This window comes from Pseudorca crassidens, chromosome 1 (genome assembly GCF_039906515.1).
Source record: "Pseudorca crassidens isolate mPseCra1 chromosome 1, mPseCra1.hap1, whole genome shotgun sequence".
Lineage (NCBI taxonomy): Eukaryota > Metazoa > Chordata > Mammalia > Artiodactyla > Delphinidae > Pseudorca > Pseudorca crassidens.
Genome location: NC_090296.1, coordinates 74,018,047 through 74,045,746, shown reverse-complemented (window position 1 = coordinate 74,045,746; position 27,700 = coordinate 74,018,047). Strand labels below are relative to the sequence as shown.

General features: G+C 52.6%; 4 protein-coding genes across 7 annotated transcripts; 2 read left to right on the top strand and 2 right to left on the bottom strand.

The window, feature by feature from the left end:
- Positions 1 to 4,392: 4,392 nt before the first annotated feature.
- DHRS1 (dehydrogenase/reductase 1) lies at positions 4,393 to 12,281 on the bottom strand. Of its 2 annotated transcripts, XM_067739259.1 has the most exons (9): positions 12,015 to 12,281; positions 11,437 to 11,610; positions 9,891 to 10,034; positions 9,668 to 9,747; positions 6,429 to 6,561; positions 5,969 to 6,115; positions 5,351 to 5,420; positions 4,965 to 5,045; positions 4,393 to 4,782 (listed from the first exon to the last, which is right to left on the bottom strand). In XM_067739259.1, the coding sequence occupies exons 2-9, from the start codon at positions 11,584 to 11,586 to the stop codon at positions 4,646 to 4,648; spliced, it is 942 nt and encodes a 313-aa protein (XP_067595360.1). In that variant the 5' UTR covers positions 11,587 to 11,610; positions 12,015 to 12,281; the 3' UTR covers positions 4,393 to 4,645. The 2 variants fall into 2 exon arrangements, with proteins under 2 accessions (XP_067595360.1, XP_067595370.1); XM_067739269.1 differs by lacking the exon at positions 12,015 to 12,281 and having other exon boundaries at positions 11,437 to 11,627.
- Positions 12,282 to 12,327: 46 nt separating this feature from the next.
- On the top strand, positions 12,328 to 18,487 carry NOP9 (NOP9 nucleolar protein). Of its 2 annotated transcripts, none has more exons than XM_067739231.1 (10): positions 12,328 to 12,679; positions 12,894 to 13,340; positions 14,359 to 14,511; positions 14,756 to 14,897; positions 15,635 to 15,827; positions 16,466 to 16,606; positions 17,015 to 17,140; positions 17,306 to 17,542; positions 17,756 to 17,861; positions 18,211 to 18,487. In XM_067739231.1, the coding sequence occupies exons 1-10, from the start codon at positions 12,433 to 12,435 to the stop codon at positions 18,366 to 18,368; spliced, it is 1,950 nt and encodes a 649-aa protein (XP_067595332.1). In that variant the 5' UTR covers positions 12,328 to 12,432; the 3' UTR covers positions 18,369 to 18,487. The 2 variants fall into 2 exon arrangements, with proteins under 2 accessions (XP_067595332.1, XP_067595340.1); XM_067739239.1 differs by having other exon boundaries at positions 12,330 to 12,679; positions 14,401 to 14,511.
- CIDEB (cell death inducing DFFA like effector b) lies at positions 18,459 to 24,060 on the bottom strand. Of its 2 annotated transcripts, none has more exons than XM_067739287.1 (5): positions 23,922 to 24,060; positions 20,884 to 21,028; positions 19,596 to 19,745; positions 19,164 to 19,354; positions 18,459 to 19,041 (listed from the first exon to the last, which is right to left on the bottom strand). In XM_067739287.1, exons 2-5 carry the CDS (start codon positions 21,013 to 21,015, stop codon positions 18,909 to 18,911), a joined length of 606 nt encoding a protein of 201 aa, XP_067595388.1. In that variant the 5' UTR covers positions 21,016 to 21,028; positions 23,922 to 24,060; the 3' UTR covers positions 18,459 to 18,908. The 2 variants fall into 2 exon arrangements, with proteins under 2 accessions (XP_067595388.1, XP_067595377.1); XM_067739276.1 differs by having other exon boundaries at positions 21,360 to 23,954.
- On the top strand, positions 23,969 to 26,066 carry LTB4R2 (leukotriene B4 receptor 2). The gene has a single exon (XM_067739246.1). It carries the CDS (start codon positions 23,969 to 23,971, stop codon positions 25,034 to 25,036), a length of 1,068 nt encoding a protein of 355 aa, XP_067595347.1. The 3' UTR covers positions 25,037 to 26,066.
- The last annotated feature ends 1,634 nt before the right edge of the window (positions 26,067 to 27,700 follow it).

The window sequence follows — 27,700 nt, the reverse complement described above, 5'->3', positions numbered from 1 at the left end:
GAAAGCACTTTGAGAGCCAGACCTTTGTCTTCTAAAGCTTGCCTGTGCCCATCTGCCTCGCCCTGCCCAGGGCTGGGCAAGGAGGAGGCTGCAACAAAAGCCAGCTGACTGGGAGATGGAAGGGGAGGGAGAAAATTGTGTGGAGGGCCCGGGGGGAAGGGCAGGTGAGGGGGCCCCGAGGAGCTAGGAGGAGCGGCGGAAGGATGGGAGGCCAGAGAGGACACAGGCCGAAGGTCCGGGGAGGAGGGGTTGTGTGGAGGTGTGGACCAACCTAGGGGGTGAAGACCGGGGACCAGATGGGATGGGGGACAGGCTGTGGCGAAGCAACTTCTGAGGTCATGGCGGGGGCCCTCCCCAGTGACAGGGAGAGCAGGAGCTGAAGGGACCTCATGCAACATGCAAAACAGTGGGGGTCATGGGTGGGTAGGAGCCAGGATGAGGAGGGAAAAAGGGTGGGTCTGGGCCCGACCATCTCACCTTGATTTGTCTATTAGGCTGGGCTCCTCTGGGGCCTTGTGTGTGCTCTTCATTCCCCATGCCTGAATCCTCACACCACTGTCACTCACATCACCCAAAGGGACTTTCAGGAGCCGATGGGAAGTCCTCCTCCGTGACTCGTCCCGGAAGCTGGCATCTGAGATGCCATGGTTCAGGCCTGCTTCCATCACCTTGTTTTGTGTCAGCCAATCGGTCAGAGCTACATCCCTGGGGACTCCTTGGGAGCAGAAGCTCCACAGTTGGCCTCACTTTGGCACGCCTAACCCTTGGGCAGTTGCCCTAGGAAAGAAGAATCCACTTCAGGCGTGACGTGCATCTCACAGGTGCAGTGTGGGTCCGCTTCTGAGGAGGCCAGGGCTGGTCAGGCTGATGAGGCTGGGCTCCTTGGCACCGCCACTGCTTCTCTGCAGCCATTTTCCTCCATTCTTTAAGCCCTCAGTTGCTCTTTCTCTTACCCTCCCTGCTAGCGGGGTAGGGAAGTTGTGGGTAATGGGAGCACCTGCCTAACAACGTGAGAAGGGGTGGGGTCTGTGGGCCAGGGCTGCTCCTTGCTTAGAAGTGTAGAACACAAGGGCCATAATGGCCTCAGAGACTGGAAAATACAACCCCTTAGCTGGAGAAAGAGAGGCCCAGATTTGCACGCAGTCAAATCTCTTCTCTGAAATATGCTTAGCTCTCTGCTTGTACAGGCGTGGGCTTTCTCTATGGCTACCCAAGAATATGGTAGTGCTGGCTGCCTCTGGGTTGGGACTGGGCACTAGTGAGCAGGGATAGGAGGGGGGACTTCTCACTGTACACCTTTATATACCTTTTGGATTCTGACCCATGTGAATGTCACCTTTTAGAAATGTAAATTTCAAAATGCTAATCAAAAATCTCTTCTCCATCCTTCCCTGGGCTCCCTTAGGGGATTAAGCATCTTCTGGGGATCGGCCAAGTCCCTAGATTTGCTCTGGTAGGGGTAGGGGCTGTATCTCAGCCAGCCCGTGTCTCACCACGGCTGATTTCCTTCACAACTCAGGCACATTCTTTTCTTCTCTGTGCCTGCTGCTGCTTTCACGGCCCCCATGCCAGTGGTAACAGCACGGCAGTCCTGCACCAGCCCCACCTCCCTTCCTACAGGTCCTGTCTATTGACTCTGCCTCCTACAATCTCTCCTCAGCCCACACCTCCGCTGCCATCACATCCCGGGATATTGGCCAGCCTCTGGGCAGCTCTTCTGATGCCTGCCTGTCCTCCCTCTGGTCCATCCTCCCCACACCTCAGCCCCAGCAAGCTTCCTCAAATACAGATCAGTGCACACTCCTCTCTTGCTTAAACCCTCCTGTAGCTTACAGTGTTAATGCTCTGTCCAGATCCCCTCGGATGCCCTTTTCCATTTTTGTGCATGACACCCCCTTCAATGTGTTTTCAAGGTCGACACCTGCAGCTCCTCTTGGAAGGCTGCCCATGACCTCCTGGAGCTGCTTTGCCCTGCCTGGCCCCACCTGGGCCAAAGTGTGACTGGTGACTGCTCAATGGTGGTGGTGGGGAATGAAAGCCTGGCTCCCTTGTCCCAGGCAGGGCTACCCTGAGGCCTTATACTCCAGTGCTCTCCCCTGGGCTCTGAGGGAAGCCACCCTCCACGGCTGAACTGGAGCTCTTGCTTGGCTTCTCCCCCTCCACCCAGCTCCCCGGGGAGCACTTCCTTAATAGTCACTCACCATCTAAGATGAATCCCTCGCGTGGAAACCTACTGCCCACAATTTAAATCTTAATCACTGTTCTTTACTCATCTCCTTTCTCCCTGGAAACTTATCCCATACCACATCTACACTTACATCATACCAACTTCTAGCTGTCCTGCACCATTTCGTGTCTCAGTACCTGCCTTTTGTTTTTTACAGTTAGAAAAAACGACCCCCCCTCCCACCTTCTCTCTTCCCATTCTTTAAGTCTCTGGTCAGTATCACTTCCTTCACTCTCCTAATGGAGCCAGTTGCTCCCTCCTGTACTGTCAGGGTACTGTGTAAACTTACTATAGCACCCATCTCACCAAACTGAACTAGTCTTCTCTGGTGCCTAGTATGGTGCTGGGCAGAATGCAGGTGTCAAATAAATGTTTTCTGAATGAATACTAATCCCCCAAATGTCCTAAGACTCTGCTATTGGGTTTCTCAGATCTTGAATCTCTCCCACCTCCAATCAACACTCACTGTCCATGTTTCAGACTCTCAGAGCTCGACTCCATTGTTTGTGTTTCTAAGATTAATTAAGTCTTGTTGGAGGGAGGCAGTGTGGTATCTCTTAAAGAACACTGCTCCCTCCGGCTTCTTGAGATAACCAGGGCTGAGGCTGAACTCTGCGTTGATGTACTCTTGGGGACCCAGTTCACTCACTTCCGAAGGTAAGTCGAAGGTCCAGCTGACTTCTAAGGTCTTCCAGGGCTGAATGAAAGTCCTCTGTGGGTTGAAGCCTGGTCTGTCTTGTTCTCTGCTCTCCCAAAGCCAAGAATGGTGCCTGGTGCAGAGCATACTCTTAAATGTTTGTTAAGAGGAAGAATCGACAACTTTAGTGGTTACATATTGCTTGGTGCATATATGTTATTTCACTTACTTTCCAAAGTGGTGAAGTTAGGATTTGTGCACAGATTTGTATGACTTTGAAGCCCATGTTCTTCCCATGATACCTTGCGGCGTTTAGGGAACAAGGCCCTCACGAAAGGATCTGTTCCAATGATGTTTTTTAAAGATGAGTGTGGAAGGCTGGAGGAGATCCTGAGGTGCTTGTCCTTCTTCTTAAAGCATACAGGCAACTGCTGCTGCCCCTCACCAATCTTAGGGGAATTTAGGGTGGTGAGTGGAAGGCAGTGAGTGGGTGGTGAGGAAATCTGATCACTGCGATCTGAATGGGGTGCCTGGGTAAATGGTGGAATTTAAGTACACAGTTCTAGTCACACCCTGAGAAGCTGGCTCTCTCTTAAAAAATGGCCTGACTGGCAGCAGCTGTGGACTCCTGTGCCATACATACGCGCACCATAGCTGAATTCAAGCAACCGCCGTCAAGTCACTGACTGCAGGGTTGGAAGAGATGCACCAGCCAGTGAGCCACCCCAGCGCCCACTGGAATAGTAATCAGGGGCGGTCCCCAAAAAGCCACAGGAAGATCACAGCTTCTGCAGACTCTATGGGGAGCCCTCGGAAGCCTCAGCTCTCACCCTGCCCTTTTGGAAGTTTAGAAATTATCTATGCCACTCTGATTTACAGCAGCCATCCAGTTACCTTGATGGCCATCGAGGCTGCTGGTGGGAAGGTGCCCTCAGAGTGGCCCTCAGCTCCTCTTTGGAATACACACCCTGTTGCCTTGCCTCGGGCTGGGACAGATCCCCCCCAAGCAGGAAAGGCAGCCCTGAAGGGTTCTTGCAGTCAGTTCTTCCGAAAGCAGTTCAGGTGGTGCTGTCCCAGGAGGGAGGATGTGATGTGCCGGTGTCATCAACTACTCTTCTGCCTCTCACGTGGATCTGGAGAGTACTTTCCTCCCAAATTCCGGGAAACTGTGAACACCAAGGAGCTTGCCCTTCCTGGATTGGGCCTCAACCAGGGATCAGGCCCAGCTAGAAGGCAGCAGGCATCCCTGAAGAGACAGTGGAATGAGGGGGTGGGAAAGCAGTGAGGGACTGGGGTGTGCCTGCTTCTGGCTGTGGAGGACCCTGCTCCCCAGCTGGGGCATGGGAGCCAAAGGGCAGGTGCTCCTGAGATGGGCAGCTCTACAGGGAAGAGGAGCAACAGATGTGGAGTAAAGGGGCTTGTGCTGGGGATAGAGATCCTTGAGAACCTACACACTTTGCATACCATTAGGTCTCTCTCTCAAGTACTTAATACCTTCCTGAGCATAGAATCAGCACTTGAAAATAAGTTGAACGAGAAACGAGACCTTTATTAGCCCCCAGAACATTTTTCAATATTAAGGCAAAAAGTAAAACACAGAGGCAAGGAAGACCTGAAGAAGGACCTATAAAGGCCCCTAGGGCTCAACCAGGGCACACGGCAGAGGCCTTCTCTTCAGATCAAGGGTATGCAGCAGGTGGGCGGGAAAGGTGGCCTTGTTCCACTGCGATAGGCCAACCACTCAGCCCAAAGGGAAGCAGAACTGTGTCAGGCCAGGAGGGTTAGAACTTGCTAGCATAGAGGGTCATAACCCACTTGGGCACTCGGAGGAAGCCAGGCAAGTAGGAGGCCAGCCAGCCCAGGCTGGAGACATGGGAGACAGCGGAGCTCAAAGACAAATAGTCCTGGACGGGGCGGCCTGCGGACCACAGGAAAAGAAGGATTAGACCCTTGCTTCCCACTCCTCGGACACCCCCACCCCAGCTGAGGAGACTGAATGGAAGGTGAGGGAGGAGGGAACAGGGAGAGAGAGCAGGAGAAGGGGTGAGCCAGGTGAGAAGGAAGAGAGGTCCAGGCTGGCTGCTGGGCCAGAGCTCTTACCATCAACGTCCTGCAGGCCGTAGCGCCGCGCCAGGTCACAGGATGGCAGCACCTTCCCGCTTAGGCTCAGGATATCGGGGTCTGTGGGCACACAGACAGCTGAGACGGCCCGGGTGTGGCCCAGGGCACTACCGAGACAGGCTTAGGGACCCAGACTTGTTTCTCTCTGTTTCTAGGAAGGTTCCTGGGCCTCTGGCTCTTGGCCATGTCTCCCAGGATCCAGTTCCTGAGGCTCCCGCACCTCAAACTGGGCATCGGACCCTTTGGGGCTCCAGACGCCAGAGAAAAGAAGGGCATATTCCTGGCTCGGGACCCTGAACTGACTGCCACCACCCTGAAGATCCTCCACGCCCTTTCCTGTTACCAGCCGCCCCCAACCTCTTCACCTGTTGCCAAAGCCACCACACATTTGCCACTCATTTCTGTGGTCTCCGCAGATGAGAAACGAAATTTGAACTGAAACACAGGGGCAGAGAAGTGAAGGGTTAATTTCCAAGAGCACTGCCCAAGTCCCTTCCCTGATTTCAGCTTCTGTCCAGGAGACAGAGGCCCTCATCACTGCACCTGCAGGACTCAGCATCTCAGAAGGTACGGGAATCATTCCTCCCCACATCCAGTGAGCCCTGTACCCCAGGACCAGGACCAACTGCCTTTCCTAAGTGGAAGGATGTAGGGTTGTCAATTATGTCTGGGCCTTCTAGATTAGTTCAGAGCAGAGGTCAAGGGCATGGGCTTTGGAGCTGTATAATCTTTCCACTTATGGCACATGTGACCTTGAGCAAGTTTCTTAGCCTCCCTGAGTTTCAGTTTCCCCGTCTGTGAAATGGAGACACCGTCTCCCTTACAGAAGAAAAGGACATAATGTGTGTCAGTGCTCAGCCCTGCGCCTGCCGCGACAAGCACCTGGGTATTTACTCTGTTGTTACTGTCTTGCGGTTGGAGGATGTGGGGATGGAGTGGCTGATCCCCACATTTTCTGCCACCCTCGCCCTCCCCTTGCCAACCTGCTCAACAAGGGGATCGGCAGTGTTCTCCTCCTTCATCACGTGCTCCTTCAGCAGTTCTGTCTGCACCAACCCTGGCCAAAGCGACACGTAGCTGACCCCGTGGCACCGCAGCTCCTGGGCACAGTCAGCAGCCAGCCTGTCGCACTGCAGAGGGACAGAAGGCCAGGTGGGAGCCAGGGCACCTGGTCATGTCACCTCCCTCCCCTGCCTTCCCTGCTTCCACCGAGGATGCCCCAACCTCCTGGCCTTCCCAGGAGCCCTGTCTCAGCTGTCCACCTTCCCCAGTGCACTGCCTAGGCTGGCCAGCTGAGAGGAGCCCAGGCAAAGGAACCATCCATGCAGGGGCAGAGGAAGAGGTGAGGGTCAGTCAGCCTCACCACTCTGACTACCGGGGACTGTCTCTCCTGAGCTATGGGTACCACGACTGTCCCCAACCCCTGTGCCAGTGGGTCCTCACCGCAGCTTTGCCCACGCCATAGGGGACGTTGAAGAAATACTGCAGCCCACCAATGGAGGAGATGACCACGATGAGCCCCCGGCCAGCTGGTACCATCAGCCGTGCCCCATACACAGAGCATAAGTAGTGGCCTCTAGAAGGTGGGGCAAAGAAGAAGGAATGAACCACATTCAGGGCTGTCTCGGGAAGTTTCTTCTGCCCCCTAATGGCTTCTGATCCAGGAGAAGGCCGCAAACCTGGTGAATCAAGGGCCTGAGGCCACATTCTGAGAGGGACATGGGTAATATTAACCACCGAAGGTTAAGAAACAGCAATCTGTAGAAGACTGTAATGGAAGAAAAGCACTCTGTCATGACAGCAATAACAAAGCTAAAATAGCTCAGGGGATAAAACATAATAAATGTATAGGATCTACAAGGAAAAACTATAAAGTTCTGCTTAATATAAAAGAACAAGTACAGACATAATTTGCTTAGAAGAATCAACATGTAAAACATCAGTTCTACTTAAACTAATGCACAGGTCCAGTCAATGGGAGTTATATCTCAGTAAGACTCCTGGAGAGATCAACAGAACAATCTAAAGCTCAGTGAGAATAGATGTGTAAGAAGAGCCAGGAAAATTCTGAAAAAGGAAGAGTAACATCGTGTCGGTGAGGGGGATATGCTCCCCTCACCCAACCAACCTGCGTTAAAATGTACAATGAGGGGCTTTCCTGGTGGCGCAGTGGTTGAGAGTCCGCCTGCCGATGCAGAGGACACGGGTTCGTGCCCCGGTCCGGGAAGATCCCACGTGCCGCGGAGCGGCTGGGCCCGTGAGCCATGGCCACTGAGCCTGCGCGTCCGGAGCCTGTGCTCCGCAATGGGAGAGGCCACAACAGTGAGAGGCCCGCATACCACAAAAAAAAAAAAAAAAAAAAAGTACAGTGACATAATAGTTAAAAAAATGCAGGACTGGCATAATAATACATAAGTAAGTCAATGAAACAAAATACTCAATAATTAATCCAAGCGTAAAGGAGAATTCAGCGAATTACAAACGGAACATTTCAAACCAATGGGGCGAGATGGACCACACAATAAATGGATTTGGAACAACTGGTCAGTTATTTAGTGGGTGGGATTTGTTCTCCACCTCATTTACTGTTTTAAAATGCATTCTCAAAATATTTGAATATAAAAAAATGAGTGCACAAAAGCACTAAAAGAAAGCATGACAATGTGTTCATAAACTTGAGGTAGGGAAAACTTGTCTCAGTATCACACCTAGATAGAAATGTGACTTCTTAACAGTAAAACATATATATAGAGAGAAAGATGTACAAATACATACATGTGTACACAATTAAGTATACATAGCTGAGGAGAGCATACATGCAAACAATGAGTAATAAATTGAGAAAGATATTTGTAAAACACATCAAAGGAATCTAAAGATCTTGTACGAAGATCTCTTATAAATTGATGTGAAAAGAATAACTTAGTAACACAACTCACAAAAGAATCAAGAACCAATAAAAAGTGAAAAAAAAAAGCTCAACTTCACAAATAATAGAGAAGTGTAAATTAAAAAACACCTTCAGATATCTTTGGCCTATTAGATGGCGAAACTTGCCTGACCTCGTGGCCTGATATTGTCTAGTATGATTGAGGACACGGGGAAACAGATATCCTCCTTCACTGTTGTGAGATTATAAATTGGTGGGGTCTTTTTAGAGGACAGTTTGACAATGCTTATTAAAATCTTTAAGAAGTCATATTTTTTGACCTAATTATTTTCCACTGTTGCAACAAATAAGGGGTTAGATAAATAAATTATGGTATCTCTTCCTAGTGGAATATTTAAATGCATGGTAGAATATATACTAGGCTATTAACAGTAGCTATATCTCAGGCAAAAGAGGAAGCAGTGGTGACTAGGGGAATAAGATTGTACTGGTCTTCACAGTATATTTTTAAAAAAATAACACACACATACTTGGTAACCAGTATCGCAAGGGAAACAGGACCCTCCAAATGAAAACAAGTAGAGTATGGTATCAAAAGAAAGCCTGACCTCAGGCAATGCAGAAGAAAGGCACAGTAAATGTGAATGTGTGTGTGGGAGGTGAAAGGAGATGTTGGTGCACTTCCAGGAGGCTCACAGAGTGACCTTCACCTTGGAGAATTCATCAGAGCTCCAGGGCGGTGTCCAGGCCTTTGCTTCACAGGCTCAAAACCCTGACCAGCAGGAGATGAGAGTGTGGAAGCCTCCTCTCTTTGGAGGGTTAAGGATATGGGTGTTGCCAATTTCTAGCTTTTTGGGTTTTCTTTCTTTTTTTTTTTGGCCACGCCATGCGGCATGCGGGATCTTAGTTCCCCAACCAGGGATTGGACCCATGCCCTCTGCAGTGGAAGGGTGGAGTCTTAACCACTGGACTGCCAGGGAAGTCCGGGTTTTCTTTTCTTGATTGTTGGCTGACCATCCCCCTCTGTCCTCACAACCTTTATTCCACTTGGGAAATGACAAGTGGATTCTAATCCTGCTTCCCTGGGGTTGCCACTAGAAGCCCTGAGTGTCCTTAGACGCTTCAGAAGTAGATTTGCATATAATCTCTTGGTGACTCCCACAGGTGGCTGATCACATCCATGCAGTGTAGTTTCTGAGAGGGTACCCTCTTTCCAACAATAAACACAGACCTAACTGATGTATGTCATGCTGGGTGAACTCTTAATGCGGTGTTTCATCTCACTCCTTTGCCAGATGTATGTGTAACCTCATGACACCCCTGCCCTCCCAACTTGGACTTGGGAGTACCCTTGCCTGTGGGTCTGGAGTGAGGAGGGAAAGGCTAAGATAGCTGGCACTCACTCTTCCTTATTGACCTTCTGATCTAAAACAAAACAATTTCTTCCTCTAGCCATCTTCGGAAATACTGACTATAGGTGGCATGCTTTACTGAGGGAAAGAGGCTCCCTTCTGGGTCATGCATTTGGATGGGCAGAAAATGAGGCAGGAGGGAGGGCAAGGGCAAATTCAGATGAAAATTACTGACAGAAACAAGGCAAAAGTTGACATTCCTAGGTACAGATTCACCGGATTAAACTTCTTTAGAGATTAGTGGACAAATGGGACAGAAGGGAGAAGAGAGACAAGATCAGAGGGAAAAGGAGAGGGCACATGGGAAAACGTCTGGGCCCTCAGCTTGGTTGAGTGAGGGGAGCCCAGGACCTTAGCGGGGTGGCAGGGGAGGCACCTACCTGAGTCCGACGTTGTTGATATCATCCCAGATGGAGGCGGGGCTTTCCCAGAATGCCTTTTTAGGGTTGTTCAGGATCACCTGGAAGACAGGGAGAGTGGTGAATAGGATGCTTTGAAGGCAGGAAGGGGCTGGATAATGGAAGGGATAATGAGTGGGGATGAGGACTCAGGTCAGAGGGAAAGGTCAGGAGTGTGGCACTGGGGTCAAAGTTCAAAGAGCACCTGGACCCCAGCATAGGCGTTGTTGACCAGCACATCCAGACGCCCCTCCTGTTCTTGATCCACCTGCTCAAACAGGCTTCGCACTTCACTCTCCTGGCTTGAATCACACACCACGGGCACACACCGGCCCCCTCGGGATTGTGCCTGGAGAGGGTTAGAGAGGATATGAGCTTCCCGTCGAACATAGTATGAGACACAACACAGCTCCCCTCAACTCCCAGCGTGGGAGCTGAGAAGGCAATCATAGGACTCACAGCCAGCAGCTGAGGGAACATGGTGGCAATACTGCCCTCTGGTGCCTGTTGGAGGAGTTTCAGGAATGCTAGGTCCTGTCATTGTAGAGTAATGATGATGGGGATCCCAGGTTTAAAATCTATAGACATTTACTGAGGCCTACCATGCGCAAGGCATTGTACTCTGCATGTGGAGGGTGAGGGACAAATTAGGCTTGGAGGCTGCTCTTGAGAAATGAGTATCTATCTTTTTCCTCATTACTAGTCATTTCCATTTCACGTGCCCTTAGCTCCCACTCTTCACCACTCATGTGGAATCCCAACTTAAAATCACAGCCCTCTTACCCTCACTCCACCAACACTTCTGCCTGGTAAATGAGAAATCAAAGTTCTCAGACATGAACTATCTCTACTTCCTGTTCTGCCTCATCCTCTACAAATGTGCCCCCATCCTCTAACTTCAGAGAAAGAACACCTTATTCAAGAACAATCATCATATTCTCCAGATCCATGCTCTGGGTCCCACCCTCTGACCTCCCTGCCTAACTGCTCACCCATATTCCCAGTGCATTCTGGGCACACTTATCACTTACCATATAAATATTAATTACTTTTATCACTTATTGTATTCACATTACATTGAAATGATCCGTTTCTGCCTTAGACTTCCTGCTGGACTCTCTTTTAAAAGCAGAAGTTAGGGCTTCCCTGGTGGCGCAGTGGTTGAGAGTCCGCCTGCCGATGCAGGGGACACGGGTTCATGCCCCAGTCCGGGAAGATCCCACATGCCGTGGAGCGGCTAGGCCCGTGAGCCATGGCCGCTGGGCCTGCGCGTCCGGAGCCTGTGCTCCGCAACGGGAGAGGCCACAACAGTGAGAGGCCCGCGCACCGCAAAAAAAAAAAAAAAAAAAAGCAGAAGTTATGTCTTACTAATTTTGGTAACCCCAGTGCTTCACCCAGTGCCTAGCCTATCAAACACACCCCAGTATTTATTTAACTGAAATTCAGTAGAAAAGTCGAGTGAAAATGTACAAGTCAATAAAGTCTTAACAAAAACAGAGAAAAAGCACAGGTCCACAACTCTTAAGATGCAACTCCAAAATCCCTGAAGCTCTCAAACAGCAAGTTTTTTCATAAAATTCACTTGGTGGCAAAATATAACCTGATCTGAAGTTACTTATCCCACTTTGAGTAAAAATGTTCATGTCTACTGAGGAATATTTTGGTTTCAGGTAAGGGATTAAGAGGAGTGGTTAATGGGAAGGGCTCCCTGAGGTGGTTTCTGCCCCTGGGATCCCAGAAGAAGCACTCACCTCCTGAGCAGTGGCCTGCAGTGTGTCCAGATTGCGGCCAGTGATGTAAACCGTGGCACCTGCTTGGCAGAGCTGCAAAGCGATGCCCCGGCCAATACCCCTGGAAGCACCAGTAACCACGCACACTTGGCCCTTCATGGGAGCTGGCATGACTCACAAGCCAAGGGGTTAAATCTGTGGAAGCAAGGACTTGCTCTGACGGAAGCCTCCAGAGTGTATATGCAGAGGGGGGACCTTGACAATGATAGGAAGGGGAGCCAAGGCTGAGATCCTTTGATGGGAGAGAAGTTTCAGAGGGGGATAACCAGTGCAGGGCCCAGGACAAGGCTGGTTGTCCCTTTTGGGAGGCCAAGGAGTGAAGAAGTGGGGCTGTCCAGGAGGGCCACTTACTGAGACTTTCTGAGTGGGGCTGACTGGGTGGGGGACTGTAGCGGGGCGGTCCCTCCCAGCGCGTCCACGCGGAGTTCTGAGCTCTCTGGAGCACTGGCCGCTGGTCCGGAGGCGAGACTTCCGGGTCGGGGGTGGGCGCGAGGCCAAGGGACCCCGAGCCCGAAGTGGAGGGAGCTCGCGCCCCTTACTTGCCACGTGTACTGCTGCTGGAGTTCTCGCGCCGCCTCGTTCTCGAAGTCGAGGACTTTAATTCTGGCCGCGGGAGCGGGACGAGGTGACAACTACGGGGTCAGAGTACGAGGCTGGGGTGGAAGTCCGCGTTCTGACCCAGTTTCCGCTGGGGACGCGGACGGGAGGATCAAAGAGTACCCCGCGGGTCCGGGGCAATGACCGGTGGGAACCAGCACTGGCAAGCGAGAGCTGGGCGATTCTGAAACTCAGCCACTCCCGCCGCGGAGCGGCAGTCGCGGGGCTATGACGTGTAACGCTGCGCCCTGAGCGCGCGGGCGTGCCTAAACTCTGCCAGGCCCCGGCCCGTACGCGAGTGCTTGAGGTTCCCCCTGCGGCTAAGGAAGCCTTTGCTGGCGGAGAGGTGCCGAAGCACTCATGGGGTTGGTTCCGCGCTCCCCCCACCAGGCGGGGCGCCGGTTCCCAGCTGGTGGCAAAAGAGGGCGCGGAGCCAAGGGCTCGGGGCGCCCCCCACCAGGCCGCCAGCGACAACCCTGCCCGCCTCCGGATGGGCGCTCAGAGCCGGCTCCGGATGCGCACCCTCACCTGAGCCCAGAAGCTTTGGGGTATTTCCGCCGGGCGCTATCCGCGCTGAAAGAGGTCCCCGAGACGGGAGAAGAACGAGGTAGGGAGCAACTTTGGGGTGGGATCAAGGGAGGCACTTAGTTGGGCATAAAATCCAGGACCGGTAAGGACATTTTCGTGGGTCCCCAGGGTGTGAGGACTTAGTTTCATCTCCTGTATCCCCTTCCTCCCTCCCCACCCCTTGGTTAAGTGATGGAACATAACCTTAGCCTCCTCTCATTCTCTTTAATATATTTCTTTTCTTGTTTTTCCAGAGCTGATGGTGCACAATGTTTTGAAAGAAGTGGAGGCTCAGGCCCTAGCCTTGGCCACAAACAGGGCTGGTAGTGAGATGCTGCAGGAACTGTTGGGGTTCAGTCCCCTGAAACCGCTGTGTCGAGTATGGGCTGCTCTGCGGCCCAACTTGCGCTTTGTGGCCTGTCATCGATGTGGGGTCCATGTATTGCAAAGTGCTTTGCTGCAGCTGCCTCGATTGCTAGGGAACCCTGCAGAGGAGGAGGAGGAGGAGGAGGATGGGAAGGATGGTCCTTTGGAGACCCTGGAGGAGCTGGGCCTGGGACTAGCCGCTGAGGTGTGTGATGATTTTCTTTTCTACTGTGGAGACACACATGGCAGCTTCGTGGTCAGAACTTTGCTGCAGGTATTGGGAGGGACTCTTCTGGAGTCTGAGAGAGCCAGGCACCGTGGCTCCCAGTTACCTGGTAAGTATTACAAGAAAGGGATATAGACCCAGAGGGAAGGAGAGTTTAGGAAGTTCAGAAGGAGAGAATAAGCAGAGGATTTCTTCATGATCATAAAGAATTAGCAGAGAAATGAGGTCAGGGATATCAGGCCAAAGATTAGTGTGCGTAGAGGCCCAGAGGTAAGGATGCATAGGTGTGTTTAGGGAACAGCTGTTAGAAGAATGGGGGCAAGTGGAAGAGATGATTCACTTGAGCATTGTGTTTCAAACTTTTTTTTTAACCAGAACTCACAGTATGGAAAAGTTTTTTAAACATGTCTCGACATACATATGTGTATATATACACATACTGGATTCAAGCAAAAGGTCAGAAAACAATACCCTTACTACATGCAACCCACTCTGATATTTTCTTCCCCCCCCCTTTTTTTTTTTTTTTTGCTGAGCCACACGCGGCTTGTGGTTCCTCGACCAGTCATCAAACCTGTGCCCTGTGCAGTGGAAGCTTGGAGCCCTAACCACTGGACTGCCAGGGAGTTCCCTCCTTTTTCATTTTATTTTGTGTGTTACATTAAAGAAATGCTTAGGACTTCCCTGGCGGTCCAGTGATTAAGAATCTGTGCTTTCACTTCAGGGGGCGTGGGTTCGATCCCTGGTTGGGGAAATAAGATCCCGCAGGCCACACAGCGCGGCCAAAAAAAATAAAAGGTGGTTGAGACCCACTAGATTGATTTCGTAATACACTCATAGGCAGCAGACCTACATTTTGAAAAACACTGGGAAATAAGATAGTGAGTTTAGGTGAGGCCTGATTTTGGAACACCTTGAACTCCTGACTGAGGAGTTTGGACTATCTCCTATGGACCCTGGGGGAGCTGGTTGAAGTTTCTTAGAGAAATTAAAACGGAAATGTAGTCTCAGTTCAGTCATCCAGACGAGACGAGACATTCAGTTGTACCGACTGAGTTGTACGTGTTCCGCATCTCCAAGCCAAATCCTTGTTCAACTATGGAATTATTCTTCCTCCTGGATGGCAGTTCGTGATCTCACCACTGCATACGTTCTTGATCTTCCTTCAGAAGCACAAAGGGCCCCATCTCGGGAATGTAAGGCAACCGATTTCAAGGTCCCTGAAACCTTCTTGAATTGTCTTCAGAACCTGAGCTCCTGCTTTCTGAAGGACATTGCTGGTAAGGAGGGAAATAAGAGGAAATCTAGGATCTTTTTTGGAGGTGATGATCATCAAACAAGGCTCTTATTTTGATCAGTCTTATCTCTCTTGTTTTCAAATCTTAACTGGTTTGATGTTGTAAAGGCCCTGTGTAGACCATTTGTGTCCACAGTCCCTTGAATCTTGTTGCCTGAGATCTGAGGTTTTATAGGTTGTCTGGCTTTTGGGAAAGCCGCTTTTATTATTTCTGCCCTCCCCCACAGTGTTTATCACTGACAAGATCTCCAGCTTCTGCCTTCAAATAGCCTTACAGATCTTACACCGCAAGCTGCCCCAGCTTTGTGCCCACCTCTGCAATGCTGTGATGGGCTACTTGAGTAGCCGCAATTCCTCAGCAGATGGCAGGTATGGACAGGGCCTCAGGATTGACCGAGGTGGTGGGCTGTGTGAAATGAATGACATGATATGGGTATTTTGTTTGTTTGTTTTAAAAGACAAAGGTTTTCATTCTGTGTATGTGTACATATGTATATATATGAAATATATATATGAGATACATACATATGAGGTATATATATGAGATATATATGTATATAGCTGTGTTATTTTTTTGTCCAGTTTTATTGAGATATAATTGACATATAGCACTGTGTAAGTTTAAGGTGTGCAGCGTGATTTGACTGACTTACCTCACAAAACAATTACCACAATAAGTTTAGTGAACATCCATCATCTCGTTTACATACAAAATTAAAGAAATAGGAAAAAATTTTTTATTCCTTGTGATGGGAACTCTTAACAACTTCCATGTAAAACATACACTAGTGTTAGTTATATTTATCATGTTATACATTACATCCTTAGTATTTATCTTATAACTGGACATTTGTACCTTTGATCGCTTTCCGCCAGTTCCCCCTACCCCCAGGGCCCCTGCCTCTGGTAAACACAAATCTGACCTCTTTTCCTATAAGTTTGTTTGTTTTTGAAGTATAATTTGCGTACAACACTGTGTTAGTTCCTGTCACACAACGTGATGATTTGCTATTTCAGTACACTTCAAAATGATCACCATGGTAAGATGTGGTTATTTTGGATGAAGTGAAGTGAAGACTACCTGATCACCCTCTCCTTGTCCCCAGTCCCCTACTGCTATTTCTGCGCGATCAGACGAGCTCCAGACTCCTGGAGCAGGTGCTGCTGGTGTTGGAGCCCCCAAGGCTCCAGAGCCTCTTTGAGGATCACTTCCAAGGACAGCTGCAGACCCTGGCTGCACATCCTATTGCTAACTTCCCTTTGCAGCGTTTCCTGGATGCTATCACCACTCCTGAGCTGGTGAGTCAGGAACTTGGCTGAGTCCGTTCCTTTTAGTTCTTGTTCATTGGGACTTGCTTTATTGTATGCCTGCGTCTGTATTTTCAACAGTGTACTGGCCGTTCCCCTTGAGAAGTTATTCCTGGAGGCTTCCCAGAGCTTAGGGTAAAGGTGCCTTCTTCCCAGAAAGGATTTGCTTTGGCTTCTCTCAGGTGCCAGTGCCAGCAGGAGACCGGCGTAATTCAAGTTCTCAGCCTGAGCTTCCGTGGCTCGCGCAGTCTCTGGGTACTTGGCTACAAATCCATATGAGCACTGGAGCTGCTGTCCTAGCTTCTCATTTCCTTTGCTGCTTAGTGCCAAGGCATGTTTCCCTGGGATCTCATGGGTTGAGATCTGGGGTAGAAGGGGAGGTTTAATTCTAGTCCTCCCTTATCCTGAGAGTATGGCCATTTACAATCCCCTCCCCATGGGAGGCCGCACCTCTAAGACTGCCCCTTTGTTCTGGACCTTCCTTATCCATCCGAACCAAAGTCCTGTTATTGGCAATGCTTTTATGTTTTATCTAGCATTTTTAGTTGTTTTTGGCAGGAAGATTTCTCTCAATAACTCAGCCCACTGTTACCAGAATGCCAGATTCTTTAACCCATGTCTCCCCTCAGCTGTCCCCCGTGTTTGAGGAGCTAAGCCCTGCCCTGGAAGCTGTGCTGGCTCAGGGTCACTCAGGGGTAGTCATTGCCCTGGTCGGGGCCTGCCACAGAGTTGGGATCCACCAAGCCCAGGTCCTACAGCTGTTGTTGGAGGTGAGTGGTGGTTACCCGCAACCCATTTATGCCCTCAGTTCAAATTCTACCTGCTAGGACTTAGCTAATCTTCAGTCGTTGTATCTGTGGACCCAAGAGGTCTAGTGCCCAGGGAGTTCACAGATACAGGGGGAAATGAAGCCAAAACCATCTCATGGCCCTGGAATGAAAATAGTCTCCCAGGGCAGAGAGAGAAGTTTTAAGGAATAAATATTTATTCAGCCCGTTACATATATGGAGGCTATGGATACAGCAAGGCAGATGAGATCCTGTCCGCATGCAGCTTATGTTCTTGTGGAGTTAGGCATTCTCATCTGTCCTGAATGCTTTCCCCTGTCTGGGAAGTCGAGGTTAGGGATGAATTGCTTGAGGTTAGTTCTCAGTTTCATGTTTTGTCTTCCTTTCTAGGCGTTCCACTGTGCAGAGCCCTCTTCCCGGCAAGTGGCCTGTGTGCCTCTCTTTGCCACTTTGATGACTTATGAGGTGTACTATGGACTGGCAGAGGAGGAGGGGGCAGTGCCCGCAGAGCACCAGGTGAGGTAGGGGAGAGGCCAAACCTGTGACTAACTGGGTACCAGGCCTCCCAGGGCTTAGGAAGCCCCTCACCACTGAGGTGAGGGTGGTGAGATCTCTGGCTTCATCCAAGTGAAGGCGGCAGTTTGGTGGCTGCCTCCTAATTCCCTGTCTCTGTCCTTCCAGGTAGAAATGGCCACTGCCAGGGACCTGGGGGAAGTGACAGTCCTTGGGTCTCTGCTGCTCCAGCATTTGCTGCACTTCTCCAGTCCTGGTATTATACTTCGAAGTTTGGGTGCCTTGACAGGACCACAGCTTCTGACTCTGGCCCAAAGCCCTGCTGGTTCCCATGTGCTTGATGCTGTCCTGACCAGCCCCTCCGTGACACGCAAGCAGTGCCGCCGGGTGCTGAAGACCCTAAAGGTTAGATTTCTGGCTTCTGCTTTGATTCCTCTGCCATCCTCCATTTAGAGAATGTGAGCTTCCCCCAGGACTCTGCTTCGGAGTCACAGAGAGGATGTGTAGTTCCTAGACTGCTTCAACTCAGCCTCTGAACTTCAGCCCTCATGCCCACCCCAACCCAACACACTTCTGTGGACTGCCCTAGAGGGCCCTACCTTGCTTGTCTCAATGCAGGGACAGTATGTGGCTCTGGCCTGTAGTCGCCACGGCAGCCGTGTGCTTGATGCCATCTGGAGTGGGGCAGCCCTGGGGGCCCGGAAGGAAATTGCTGCTGAGCTGGGTGAGTACCAGCACCGATCTTTGACCTTTCCAAGTGTCCCCTTTCCTCACTCTAAAGAGCTGGGTGGCTGGGAATGGACCTAAATTAAGCAGAGACTTCAGTTCCAAAGGGTGGTCTTGGCCACGGGTTCTTGGCAGTCTGTTCTCCCCTGCCCCTCTGCGGACTGTGCAGCCCTGTGCTCCCACCCCTCCTCCTGACTTCTCTTCTTTGGACAGTGAGGTGTTAACTCTATCCTGAGGCAGACCCAGGGTTCCAAAAAAATGGAGGGACTTTCACCCCAAGTAGAGTCTCTTCAAGGATGGGTGGGTGACTGCATGGTGATACTGAACACGAATGGTTCCCTTTGCAGGGGCGCGGAACCAGGAGCTGATAAAGGACCCTTTTGGCCACCATGTAGCTCGAAACGTGGCCCTGACTACCTTTCTGAAGCGGCGAGAGGCTTGGGAACAGCAGCAGGGGGCGGTGGCCAAGCGGAGGCGGGCCTTGAACTCAATACTTGAAGACTAAGGCCTTTGGATCTGGGACTGGGTGTTCATGGGGCACGGGGAAACGGAGTATCTATCCTGTCCTGTTCCTAGTTTAAACTGGAGTCAAAAGTCTTATTGATAAACATTTTTATATTTTTACTGGAAACACCTTTGTTATTTTGTGGGGGAAGGGTACAAAGAAATAGAGATCTCAAGGTAAAGTTAGAGAGGGCTTTCTTCAGGGCACTGGGGAGCTTAGGGACAGGAGGGGAGTGGTAAGGACCTCTAGATGTAGCAGCAATCAGGGTGGGATCCAGATGCCTGTGGACAGGCTGTGGCCTTTCAGGGTAAGTGGGAGGCTGCAAAGATGGCTAGGAATGGATAGTATTCTTCAGCAATGGGTATAGGCTGGGGTGGAAGGCGTTAGGCTGATGGGCCTGTCACTATGGGATCAGAAGACTGGGGAAAACAGGCGGGTTAGTGAGCCTGCACTGTGTGTAGGCCCCAAACTTGATGCTGTCACAGTCCTTACAGTCTGTCTCTTGGAATGAGTCTAGGGGCAGAAGCTCAGAGCCCCTTCTCAGTAGGGTTGGAGGCGACCCTGCCGCTGCCACCGCTCAGTCCCTTCCACTGCATGACGAAGGGTGGAGGAAATTCCCAGCAGCATGTGGCCCAGGCCTTGCAGCAGTGTGGAGGCCCATCGGAGGAGCTCCCTGAAGGGCAGAGACAAGAGGAAGTCACGGGGTGGGGTCTGGGGGTTTTCCACAGGGGAGAGCTAACAGGGTAGGGGAGTGCAGCCGTAGGGGTGGGGAAGTGTGACATGTTGGTCTCTGACCTGAGTATTTTCTTTGGGCCGAGTCCTTGAATGTCACAGCTCATGGAGTAGAGCCCGTAGAACGTGGCTTTGATGTTCAGGCTGCCAAAGAGGTCTCGAGGGTTTTGCTTGTATACGTCGAAGGTGATGCGGGCGATGTCCTTGCTGTGCTTGGGCTTCTCCCGGCCCAGGCCATACGACAGCACCCCACTCTGTAGGGGCCCCCCCACATCGGTGCAATGGACCCTCACATACTGACACTCACCACTAATCCCTGTCAGCACTGGGACAGACCCACCCTTGCCTGGACTCTTGGTCCACTATAAGGAGTCCTCGACAACTCCTCACCTCTCCCGTCGCTTCTGCCCCCAAGATCAGGGTTAGGTAGCAGAAGAGGCTTGGGAGAGACAGAAAGGATCAGTGGCCTAAGCAGCCCCAGTGTGGGCCTCTCACCCTGCTGGGGCTCCAGCTCTGTCCCAACTCCAGCACCATCAGGCATGTGTCATCCTCCAACAGCTGGAAGAAGTCCTCGCTCTCCACTGTGGTCCCATCCTCCTCCAGCACCAGTGTTAGCACTCCACTCAGTGTCAGAGTCTTCTGTGCCTGCCCAGTGGCAAGAAGTAGGAGGGAAGGGGCAGAGCTTATCCCATGCCCCTTCCCTGTCCAGCTGCCCAGCACCCAATGGTTGACCCTAGATGCTGACTGATATCCCAACTCTCCTTCCTGGTGCTTTGCCATCCCTTCTAATGGCTCTAGCTCACGGTGTTCTTTAGTTGTTGGGGGACCCTCACTAGGGGCTGTCCTTTTCCTATTTGTTCCTGCTTTGCTCCTACCATGTCACTGTCATCTCTCTCAGCTTCCCTCCAAGCCATGCCTACTGGTTAGGAATTGAAAAGCTCGCCAGTTTCTCTTGAATGGGTATAGGCATTATGCTGATGGGGCCTATCACGACGGGTCTTATCTCCAGTGTCCCACCTCACTCTCCCCGACCCTCACAGTTCTTCGGAACTATTTTCAGTAATAATGACTTTTAACCTTTTGAGTCTTCACTAGTGTCAAGTATCTATGTAGCACTTTACATACATTATTCTCTTTTACTCCTTTCAGCAGCCCTAGGAGGTAGTTGTATTATTGTACCCTTTTTACAGATGAAGAAACTGAGGGGTTTTTTTTGTTTTTGTTTTTTTTGCGGTACGCGGGCCTCTCACTGTTGTGGCCTCTCCCGTTGTGGAGCACAGGCTCTGGAGGCACAGGCTCAGCGGCCATGGCTCACGGGCCCAGCCGCTCCGCGGCATGTGGGATCTTCCCAGACCGGGGCACGAACCCATGTCCCCTGCATCGGCAGGCGGACTCTCAACCACTGCGCCACCAGGGAAGCCCGAAACTGAGGTTTTGATAGGCTGAGTAACTTCCCAAGTTTTGACACTAGGAAGCGGCAGAATCAGGATTTGAATTTGATCTGTCATACAAATTGCCGTTCCATACTGAGTTCTGAAATCTATCCCTCCACCCCTGTCTACTCCTTTCCCGCCCCCAAAGAAAAGCCCACTCCTTGGAAAAAAAAAAAGTGAACTGACTCAAATGCAGCAGAAGCCACTGGGCTCACCCCCCTGCTTTTAGCCCTCAGAGGGAGGGGCAGCCATGTAGCTGCGGCCCTTCCTGCTCATTATTCCAAGCTCACACTCTTCCCTAGCCCCTTGGCTGCCCCTGCTCTTGGAACCCAGGGACGTGGCCCACACACCTTGTGTAGCAGTTCCCGGCGGGTGGCAGCTGTAAGGCCTTTCCGAGTGGCCCGCTTGTGATCACAGACGCGGAAAGGTCGCGGGGGTGGTGGAGCCGAGGTCCAGACCTTACGGCCCAAATCGGAGCTCATACTGGTTACTGACCTGGTAGGTGGGAAGAAAGGTCAAGGAGTGAGGGGTTTGGTGAGTGCAGCGGGGGTGACGGGCGTGGGGTAGCTGGAGCTTTAGGGAAGTTGGGAGGGAGGGATCTGGGTGTGCGGATTAAAGTAGCTCGGGGAGAGAGGGAGAGACCACGGACTGGGCGCGGTGGGGGGGTGAGGGGGGGTGGCGGTTCAGGAGCTGGACAAGCCCACTGTGAAAAGGGGCAGGGAGGGGAAGGGGTACAAATTCGAAAGTTTTCTAGGGTCTGAAAGCAGCTTTGTCACCCTGCCTATATCCCCAGAGCTGGAGAGTGGAGAGAAGGGTTAGAAATCACCTGAGCAGGCCGCTGGGGTCCAGGGCAGAGAGGTACTCCATGGTGGAGGGAAGGAGCAGGAGAGTTGCCTCTCCCGGGAGGTCTGGGCTCGGTGGTTCTCGGCGGGGTTGGAGCTGAAGTGGTGGTGTTTTCTGTTACGGAGCTGGGATCTCAGCCCCGGCGAGGTGGGGTATGAGTCAAGCCCGGACTCTGGCCCCCCTGCCGCCAGTGAGAAGGGCAAAGTCCAAGGGGAGGGAGGAGGGGAAGGGCCAAGTGGGGTGGTGGAGGAAGGATGGAGGCCCAGATATGTCCAGCAAAAGCCATGGAAGTTTGTGTGTGTGTCTCTGGTGGCAGCGTGTGATGTGAGGGTACATGGGAACTATGTAATTGGATGGAATGTGATATCCGGTGTGTTTCTTTATATCGAGGTAATTTCTAGGGCCAATTTCTCCTGGCTCCCAATCTGTGTGAAGCTGGTTATGTGATTTGCTCTGTATGTGCTGCCACCTACTGAAAACGCCATGAACTGCAGCTTTAGGAACAGGGAGGCCGTGCTGAGGATGGGCAGGGCTTGGAGAAAATAGAACACCTCCAGGCAGTGTGCCTGGGTGGGGTGCGAGGGGAGGATGGGTCCTGATCCATGGATCCAGAATCACCAGGATCCTGTCTGGGACCCTGGCCTTCCTCTTTCATGCTCTTCCCTCTGTGGGCTAGGGGAGGGGCTGGCTCAACACTTCTCTTCAGAAGAACTGCCTGCTTCAGCTGCACTGGATTAGTCATTCTCTCACCTTTCTCCACTGGCCACTTTATAGGCATGGAGATGTGGAAGGCGGAAGAGGGGATGGGTCCTTTGATGACATCAGGACTTTAGCATTCGGTGCCCCGTGCCCCATCTCTGATTTCAGCTGCAGTTGTGATGAACAGTTGTGAGGAAGCTCAGACTCTCACTGTCAGTGAATCCCTCACATGAGCATAAGTCTCCTTGATTTCTTGCCCAGGAGTCTTATCTGAAGCTGTAGCAGCCCACTCAGCCCCCTGACAAGTACAGGCTGCAAGTGTGTATAAGGGCATTAATGCCTCTAGGACAACCCTCAAACAATGGGGAATGTGAGCTGGCCATAAACGCCCATCTTCTCTCTTTCTGGAAGTTATTTTGTGCACTCAGAGGTTCCTGATGCCCACTGAATATTGGAATTCAATAATACACTCTTACTGGTTTTCCTCTTCCCTCTCTTCCCCTGCTCTCTCACTCCTGCTTCCCGACCTGTCTCCGCAAATACCAGATTACCCATGTCCTCGACTCAGGCTCTGCTCTGGAGGGAACCCAAACTGAGACAAGACTGGTGTCCTGGCTCCCAAGGAACCCCCTTCTGGCTGTTGACTGGGCAGAAGCCTTTTTTCCCTTTCCCTAAATTTCATCAATCTACCAAATTTCTTCCTTTCCAAGCTTTGCCCAACCTCACGACCTAGAGAAGTAAGTCTCTACACTGCGCCCTTTCCTTTTTCCTTGCGTCGTATCCTGGTGCAGCCTGGCAGTGTGGCCTCTTCATGGTTGTCAGTTAGGACTCCTCAACCAGGCTATAAGCCCTCACACCTCCATGCATCTCCCATTCTGCCTGGAACTTAACCTATGCTTTACACTGAAAGCTGCCATTGACAGCCCACTGAGAGGTGTGAGGGCAGAATGACTGGGGCAGGGTCCAAGGCAAGAGGTGAGAGGGGTAGGTAGGAAGCTGAGGAAAAAGGGGGCTCAGGAGTCTGAGTCTCAGAGTCAGGAGTCTGAAAACAGGCAAAGGTAGAGCAGCTGGGGGAATGAGGAGTTGGGTCGCCTTCTCTGCTGAGTGCAGGCAAGAGCGGCCAGACAGCATAAGAGCTGCAGGGTGGGAGGATTGGGACCACAGGGTGGGGGGCAGGGGGTGGGGAGGGATGAGCGCAGAAGCAGGACCCAGGGGCAGGATCTGGCAGTGTCCCTACTCACCCACACGACCAGGGAAACTTATCTGCACCCCTTCAGCTTATCCTGTTTCCTGGGGAGGCGGGCTCTCACACGCCTGGACGTGTTAGTGATGGGAAGCAGCAGAGTGAGGGAGGGGCCCCAGGAAAGGCCCGAGAGGAGCCCCACCTTGTCCCTCCCTGTTTTCGCCTCACCCTCTGACAACCTGACAGGCACAGGACAGGATTAGGCACCTGGCCCACTGCCCCTTTGCCTTTGGGCTTCCCCAGGCCCCTGGAGGGCCCCCAACCCTGCTCGCTCCCAGCTGGGTAAGTAGATCTGCCCATGAGACCATACTCCCTTCCACTCACTTTTGCCCTGAGGTATAGGCAACGGGGCTGGACGAAGAAGGAGAGGCCAGGTTAGGAGGGTGGAAGGTGGAGGCAGTGACAGCCTGGGAGTCAGGACTGGGGAGGTCGGCTGACCCAGAGCAGGGGATTTGGGTTCCAGGAAGTAGTGTTTGAGCTGGGTCTGGGGTCCTGGAGGAAGAGACAGAAGCTCCCAGACAGAAGAGAGGCAGGCTGCAGAGGAGTGAGGGAGGCACAGTCCCTTCTCACCGGCATCAGGCGTAACATGGGCTTTTGCCCCACCTGAAAGCGCTCCATGGCTCTTTCCAGCCTCCCGTAGGCGCCTAGGGATGTCGGTTTGCTACGGTCCCCCGGGAAACGAGACGCTGCTGAGCTGGAAGACCTCGCGGGTCACAGGCACAGCCTTCCTGCTGCTGGCGGCGCTGCTGGGGCTGCCTGGCAACGGCTTCGTGGTGTGGAGCTTGGCGGGCTGGCGGCCCGCAAGGGGGCGACCGCTGGCGGCGACGCTCGTGCTGCACCTGGCGCTGGCCGACGGCTCGGTGCTGCTGCTCACGCCGCTCTTCGTGACCTTCCTGACCCGGCAGGCCTGGCCGCTGGGCCAGGCGGGCTGCAAGGCCGTGTACTACGTGTGCGCGCTCAGCATGTACGCCAGCGTGCTGCTCACCGGCCTGCTCAGCCTGCAGCGCTGCCTCGCCATCACCCGCCCCTTCCTGGCGCCCCAGCTGCGCAGCCCGGCCCTGGCCCGCCGCCTGCTGCTGGCCGTCTGGCTGGCCGCCCTGGTGCTCGCCAGCCCGGCCGCCGTGTACCGCCACCTCTGGGCGGACCGCGTGTGCCAGCTGTGCCACCCGTCGCCCGCCCACGCCGCCGCCCACCTGAGCCTGGAGACCCTGACCGCCTTCGTGCTGCCCTTCGGGCTGGTGCTCGGCTGCTACGGCGTGACGCTGGTGCGGCTGCGGGGCACCCGCTGGGGCGCCAGGCGGCACGGGGCGCGGGTGGGCCGGCTGGTGGTCGCCATCGTGCTGGCCTTTGGCTTGCTCTGGGCCCCCTACCACGCTGTCAACGTACTGCAGGCGCTCGCCGCGCTGGCTCCGCCCGAAGGAGCCTTGGCGAGCCTGGGCGGGGCGGGCCAGGCGGCGCGAGCCGGAACCACGGCTCTGGCCTTCTTCAGCTCCAGCGTCAACCCGCTGCTCTACCTCTTCACCGCCGGGGATCTACTGCCCCGGGCGGGTCCCCGCTTCCTCACGCGGCTCTTCGAGGGCTCCGGAGAGGCCCGATGGGGCGTCCAGTCTAGGGTGGGGGCCATGGAGCTCCGAGCTAGCACTCGGCTCAAAGTGCTGGGGCAGGGCCGTGGCAATGGAGACCCTGGGGGCGGGGCGGAGAGGGACAGTCAGGGATGAGACCCTTGACGTCAAACCCTACAACCGGGCCTGCTCTCCCCTATCCCCTTACATCGCCTCCCAGAACTCAGGGAACCACTGTGGACAGTTTGGGGATCCTTCTCTGACCATAGTTTTGACCTGTCTGGGCAGAATTATCATACATCTGGGGCAGGCCCAGGTTCCTCAAACTGAGGGACTTTGAGTGGTGATGGTCAGTGTTAAGGAGTATCATGTACTTGCAGGTTGGCATGTGCCCAGGTGCCAGAGCTGCTTACTTGTTGCCGATAGCTATTGTGAAATACACTGGGTGGTCATTATGTTTCAGCAAAAATAGAAATGAGACTTTTCTGATAAGCAAGGAAAATAAGCAAACAATGAACAGGCTGGGGAAACAGCATAAACAGGCCTGAAAGAGTTAAGCAATCTTGGTTACTCTTTAGCTGTTACTACTAACAAACACTTGTAGCTAGACTTGTCCTTCACAAAGCTAATTACTCTCTGATTCCATAGGAATTATACTCTGCACCTGGCATTCTTCTCCCCCTACACTCTCTCGCAGCATTAAAAGAAGGTCACCGGGGCTTCCCTGGTGGCGCAGTGGTTGAGAGTCTGCCTGCTGATGCAGGGGACACGGGTTCGTGCCCCGGTCTGGGAGGATCCCACATGCCGCGGAGCGGCTGGGCCCGTGAGCCATGGCCGCTGAGCCTGTGCGTCCGGAGCCTGTGCTGCTCTGCAACGGGAGAGGCCGCAGCGGTGAGAGGCCCGCGTACCACAAAAAAAAAAAAAAAAAAAAGGTCACGGGACAATAACTTCAGGGACACCAGACCCGGTTGCCTTTTGCTAGCTGTGGCCGTTTTAAAATATTGCAAGAAGAAGAAGAATGCAAAACCTTCACCACTTTGATCCTTATCACTTACCTGGACTGCAAGTTCTACCTATAAGACCCTCTGTAATCCCCCAGGAGAGGGGGGGCACAGTTCTTGAGGTGCTAGCCTGCTGTGTTTCCCTCTTGCCTGGCCAAAGGAATAAAGCCACTCTTTTCTATTTCCTCCAGACTTTGTCCCCGTATTTCTATTCGGCATTGGTGGACAGGGAGCCAAGATTTTGGCAACAATTACACGATGGCTTAAGCATGCTCCCTCCAGTGGTTCATCATACCTGAGTGATACCGAAGTCACCTAGTTGCCTGCTGGGTCGGGCCAAGGCTGGGCAATGCCAGCCTTCGGTGGCATCATGACCTGTCCTCCCCAGCCCAGGTGGCCTGGTTCCCCCTAGCCAACCCATAGAACCGCTCTGGAAATAAAGAGAGAAAGAGGAAGGAAAGGTATGAGTGCTTGGATGAGGGGTGGTGATGGGATCCATTCTTTGGGGTCTGTTAGAGCCGAGTGGAGAGGAAACTGGCTGTGGAAGGGGAAAGTCAATCTGTGGGGTTTGAAAGGAAAGTTTTCTTGTCTGTCTTGTGGTTGGTACAGTGGGGGAGGGGCCGTGGGAATCTGAGACGTACCTTCTTTGAATCTAACTCTCCCTGCAAAGGTCACCTGACTCAAAAAGGAGCCCGGGAACAGGCGTTCACTCACGCAGGGACCCTCTGGGGGCTGGGGTTGAGGGGTATGGGGAGTGGTGTGGATATCTGGAAGACAGGAGGAATTTTTCAGGGAGGTACCACTTCTCCTCTCTCTCTTTTTCCTCTCTGCCAAGTCTTGACTCCCCCCAAGACTGCTAGCTCTTCCTCATCTCCCCCAGTACTTCTCAGCCCCCATCTTTTGGAATCTTTCTATCTCTAGGTCTCAAAATTTTTCTGGCTCCTGACACTTTTGAGTTTGGGGATGTAGGATGGGGTCCTTTTTAAGGGATGTCCGTGTGCACACACGTGTGGTCACCATGGTGACCAACCCATCCCCGTTTGCCCAAGACTTTCTCAGTTTTAGCACTGAGTCTCTTGTCCCAGCCCCCTCAGTCTCTGGCAAACTTACCTGAGAGGTCACCCTAACCATCACCCTGGTTCTGCTTTAGTGACTGTTCACACCACCCAGGCAGAGGCCAAGAGAGACAGCAAAGGAAATCCAGTTCTCAGGGTCACATCAGGGTTGGGATGGAGCTCCGGACCTGGGGGACGGAGAGTATGCCTAGAGTGTCTAGTCTAGGGCAGAGGAAGACAGGCCATTGAGAGAAACGGAGGTGGGGAGCAGTTTGGGAGAGGGGGCAAAGACATCCCAGTTCCTGTCAGAAGGGACCTCTGGTTGACCCTGGAGCTCTGAGCCGGAAGCTTCTATCCCCAAACACCAACTTCATGGGCTTCTTCCTGTCCTTGCGCACCGGGGCAGAGGCTCCCCAACTTCTGTTACACACTCCCCTTCTCACACACCCTCTGTGGTCAGAAAGCCCTTCCTCAACTCTCTCTTCAGTTCTTGCTGCGGTTTCAGCCCATTTCTTTTCGCCGTGTCCTCTGCCTGATAACTGCTGGGTCAACTCTGCTCTGGCTTTTCCCACAGCAGGAAAGGTAGGGGCACTACAGAGGATAAGGGACCTCAATGACCACCATTACACTGTGCATCTTTCCTGAGAAGAGGCAGAGTTGGAAGGGAAGCAGAAAGGCTCATGGTCAGATGGAAGATAAGACTTTTTGGTTCTTAGCTTCGCAGGAGAGTTCAAGAAGACGAGACTGTCCTCCTTCCAGGGAGC

What these genes read in the sequence shown, in the direction of transcription:
- DHRS1 (XM_067739259.1), bottom strand. Translation starts at nt 11,586, where the DNA reads ATGCCAGCTCCCATGAAGGGCCAAGTGTGCGTGGTTACTGGTGCTTCC. An exon ending in ACGCCTATGCTGGGGTCCAG is followed by an intron (nt 9,748 to 9,890) that starts GTGCTCTTTGAA and finishes CCTGTCTTCCAG; the next exon opens with GTGATCCTGAACAACCCTAA. An exon ending in CGGCCTGCAGGACGTTGATG is followed by an intron (nt 4,783 to 4,964) that starts GTAAGAGCTCTG and finishes TGTGGTCCGCAG; the next exon opens with GCCGCCCCGTCCAGGACTAT.
- NOP9 (XM_067739231.1), top strand. Translation starts at nt 12,433, where the DNA reads ATGGGGTTGGTTCCGCGCTCCCCCCACCAGGCGGGGCGCCGGTTCCCA. An exon ending in CTATCACCACTCCTGAGCTG is followed by an intron (nt 15,828 to 16,465) that starts GTGAGTCAGGAA and finishes GTCTCCCCTCAG; the next exon opens with CTGTCCCCCGTGTTTGAGGA. An exon ending in TCCTACAGCTGTTGTTGGAG is followed by an intron (nt 16,607 to 17,014) that starts GTGAGTGGTGGT and finishes CTTCCTTTCTAG; the next exon opens with GCGTTCCACTGTGCAGAGCC.
- CIDEB (XM_067739276.1), bottom strand. Translation starts at nt 21,400, where the DNA reads ATGGAGTACCTCTCTGCCCTGGACCCCAGCGGCCTGCTCAG. An exon ending in GACCCCAGCGGCCTGCTCAG is followed by an intron (nt 21,029 to 21,359) that starts GTGATTTCTAAC and finishes CCCACCTACCAG; the next exon opens with GTCAGTAACCAGTATGAGCT. An exon ending in GCCGGGAACTGCTACACAAG is followed by an intron (nt 19,746 to 20,883) that starts GTGTGTGGGCCA and finishes GCCACTGGGCAG; the next exon opens with GCACAGAAGACTCTGACACT.
- LTB4R2 (XM_067739246.1), top strand. Translation starts at nt 23,969, where the DNA reads ATGTCGGTTTGCTACGGTCCCCCGGGAAACGAGACGCTGCTGAGCTGG.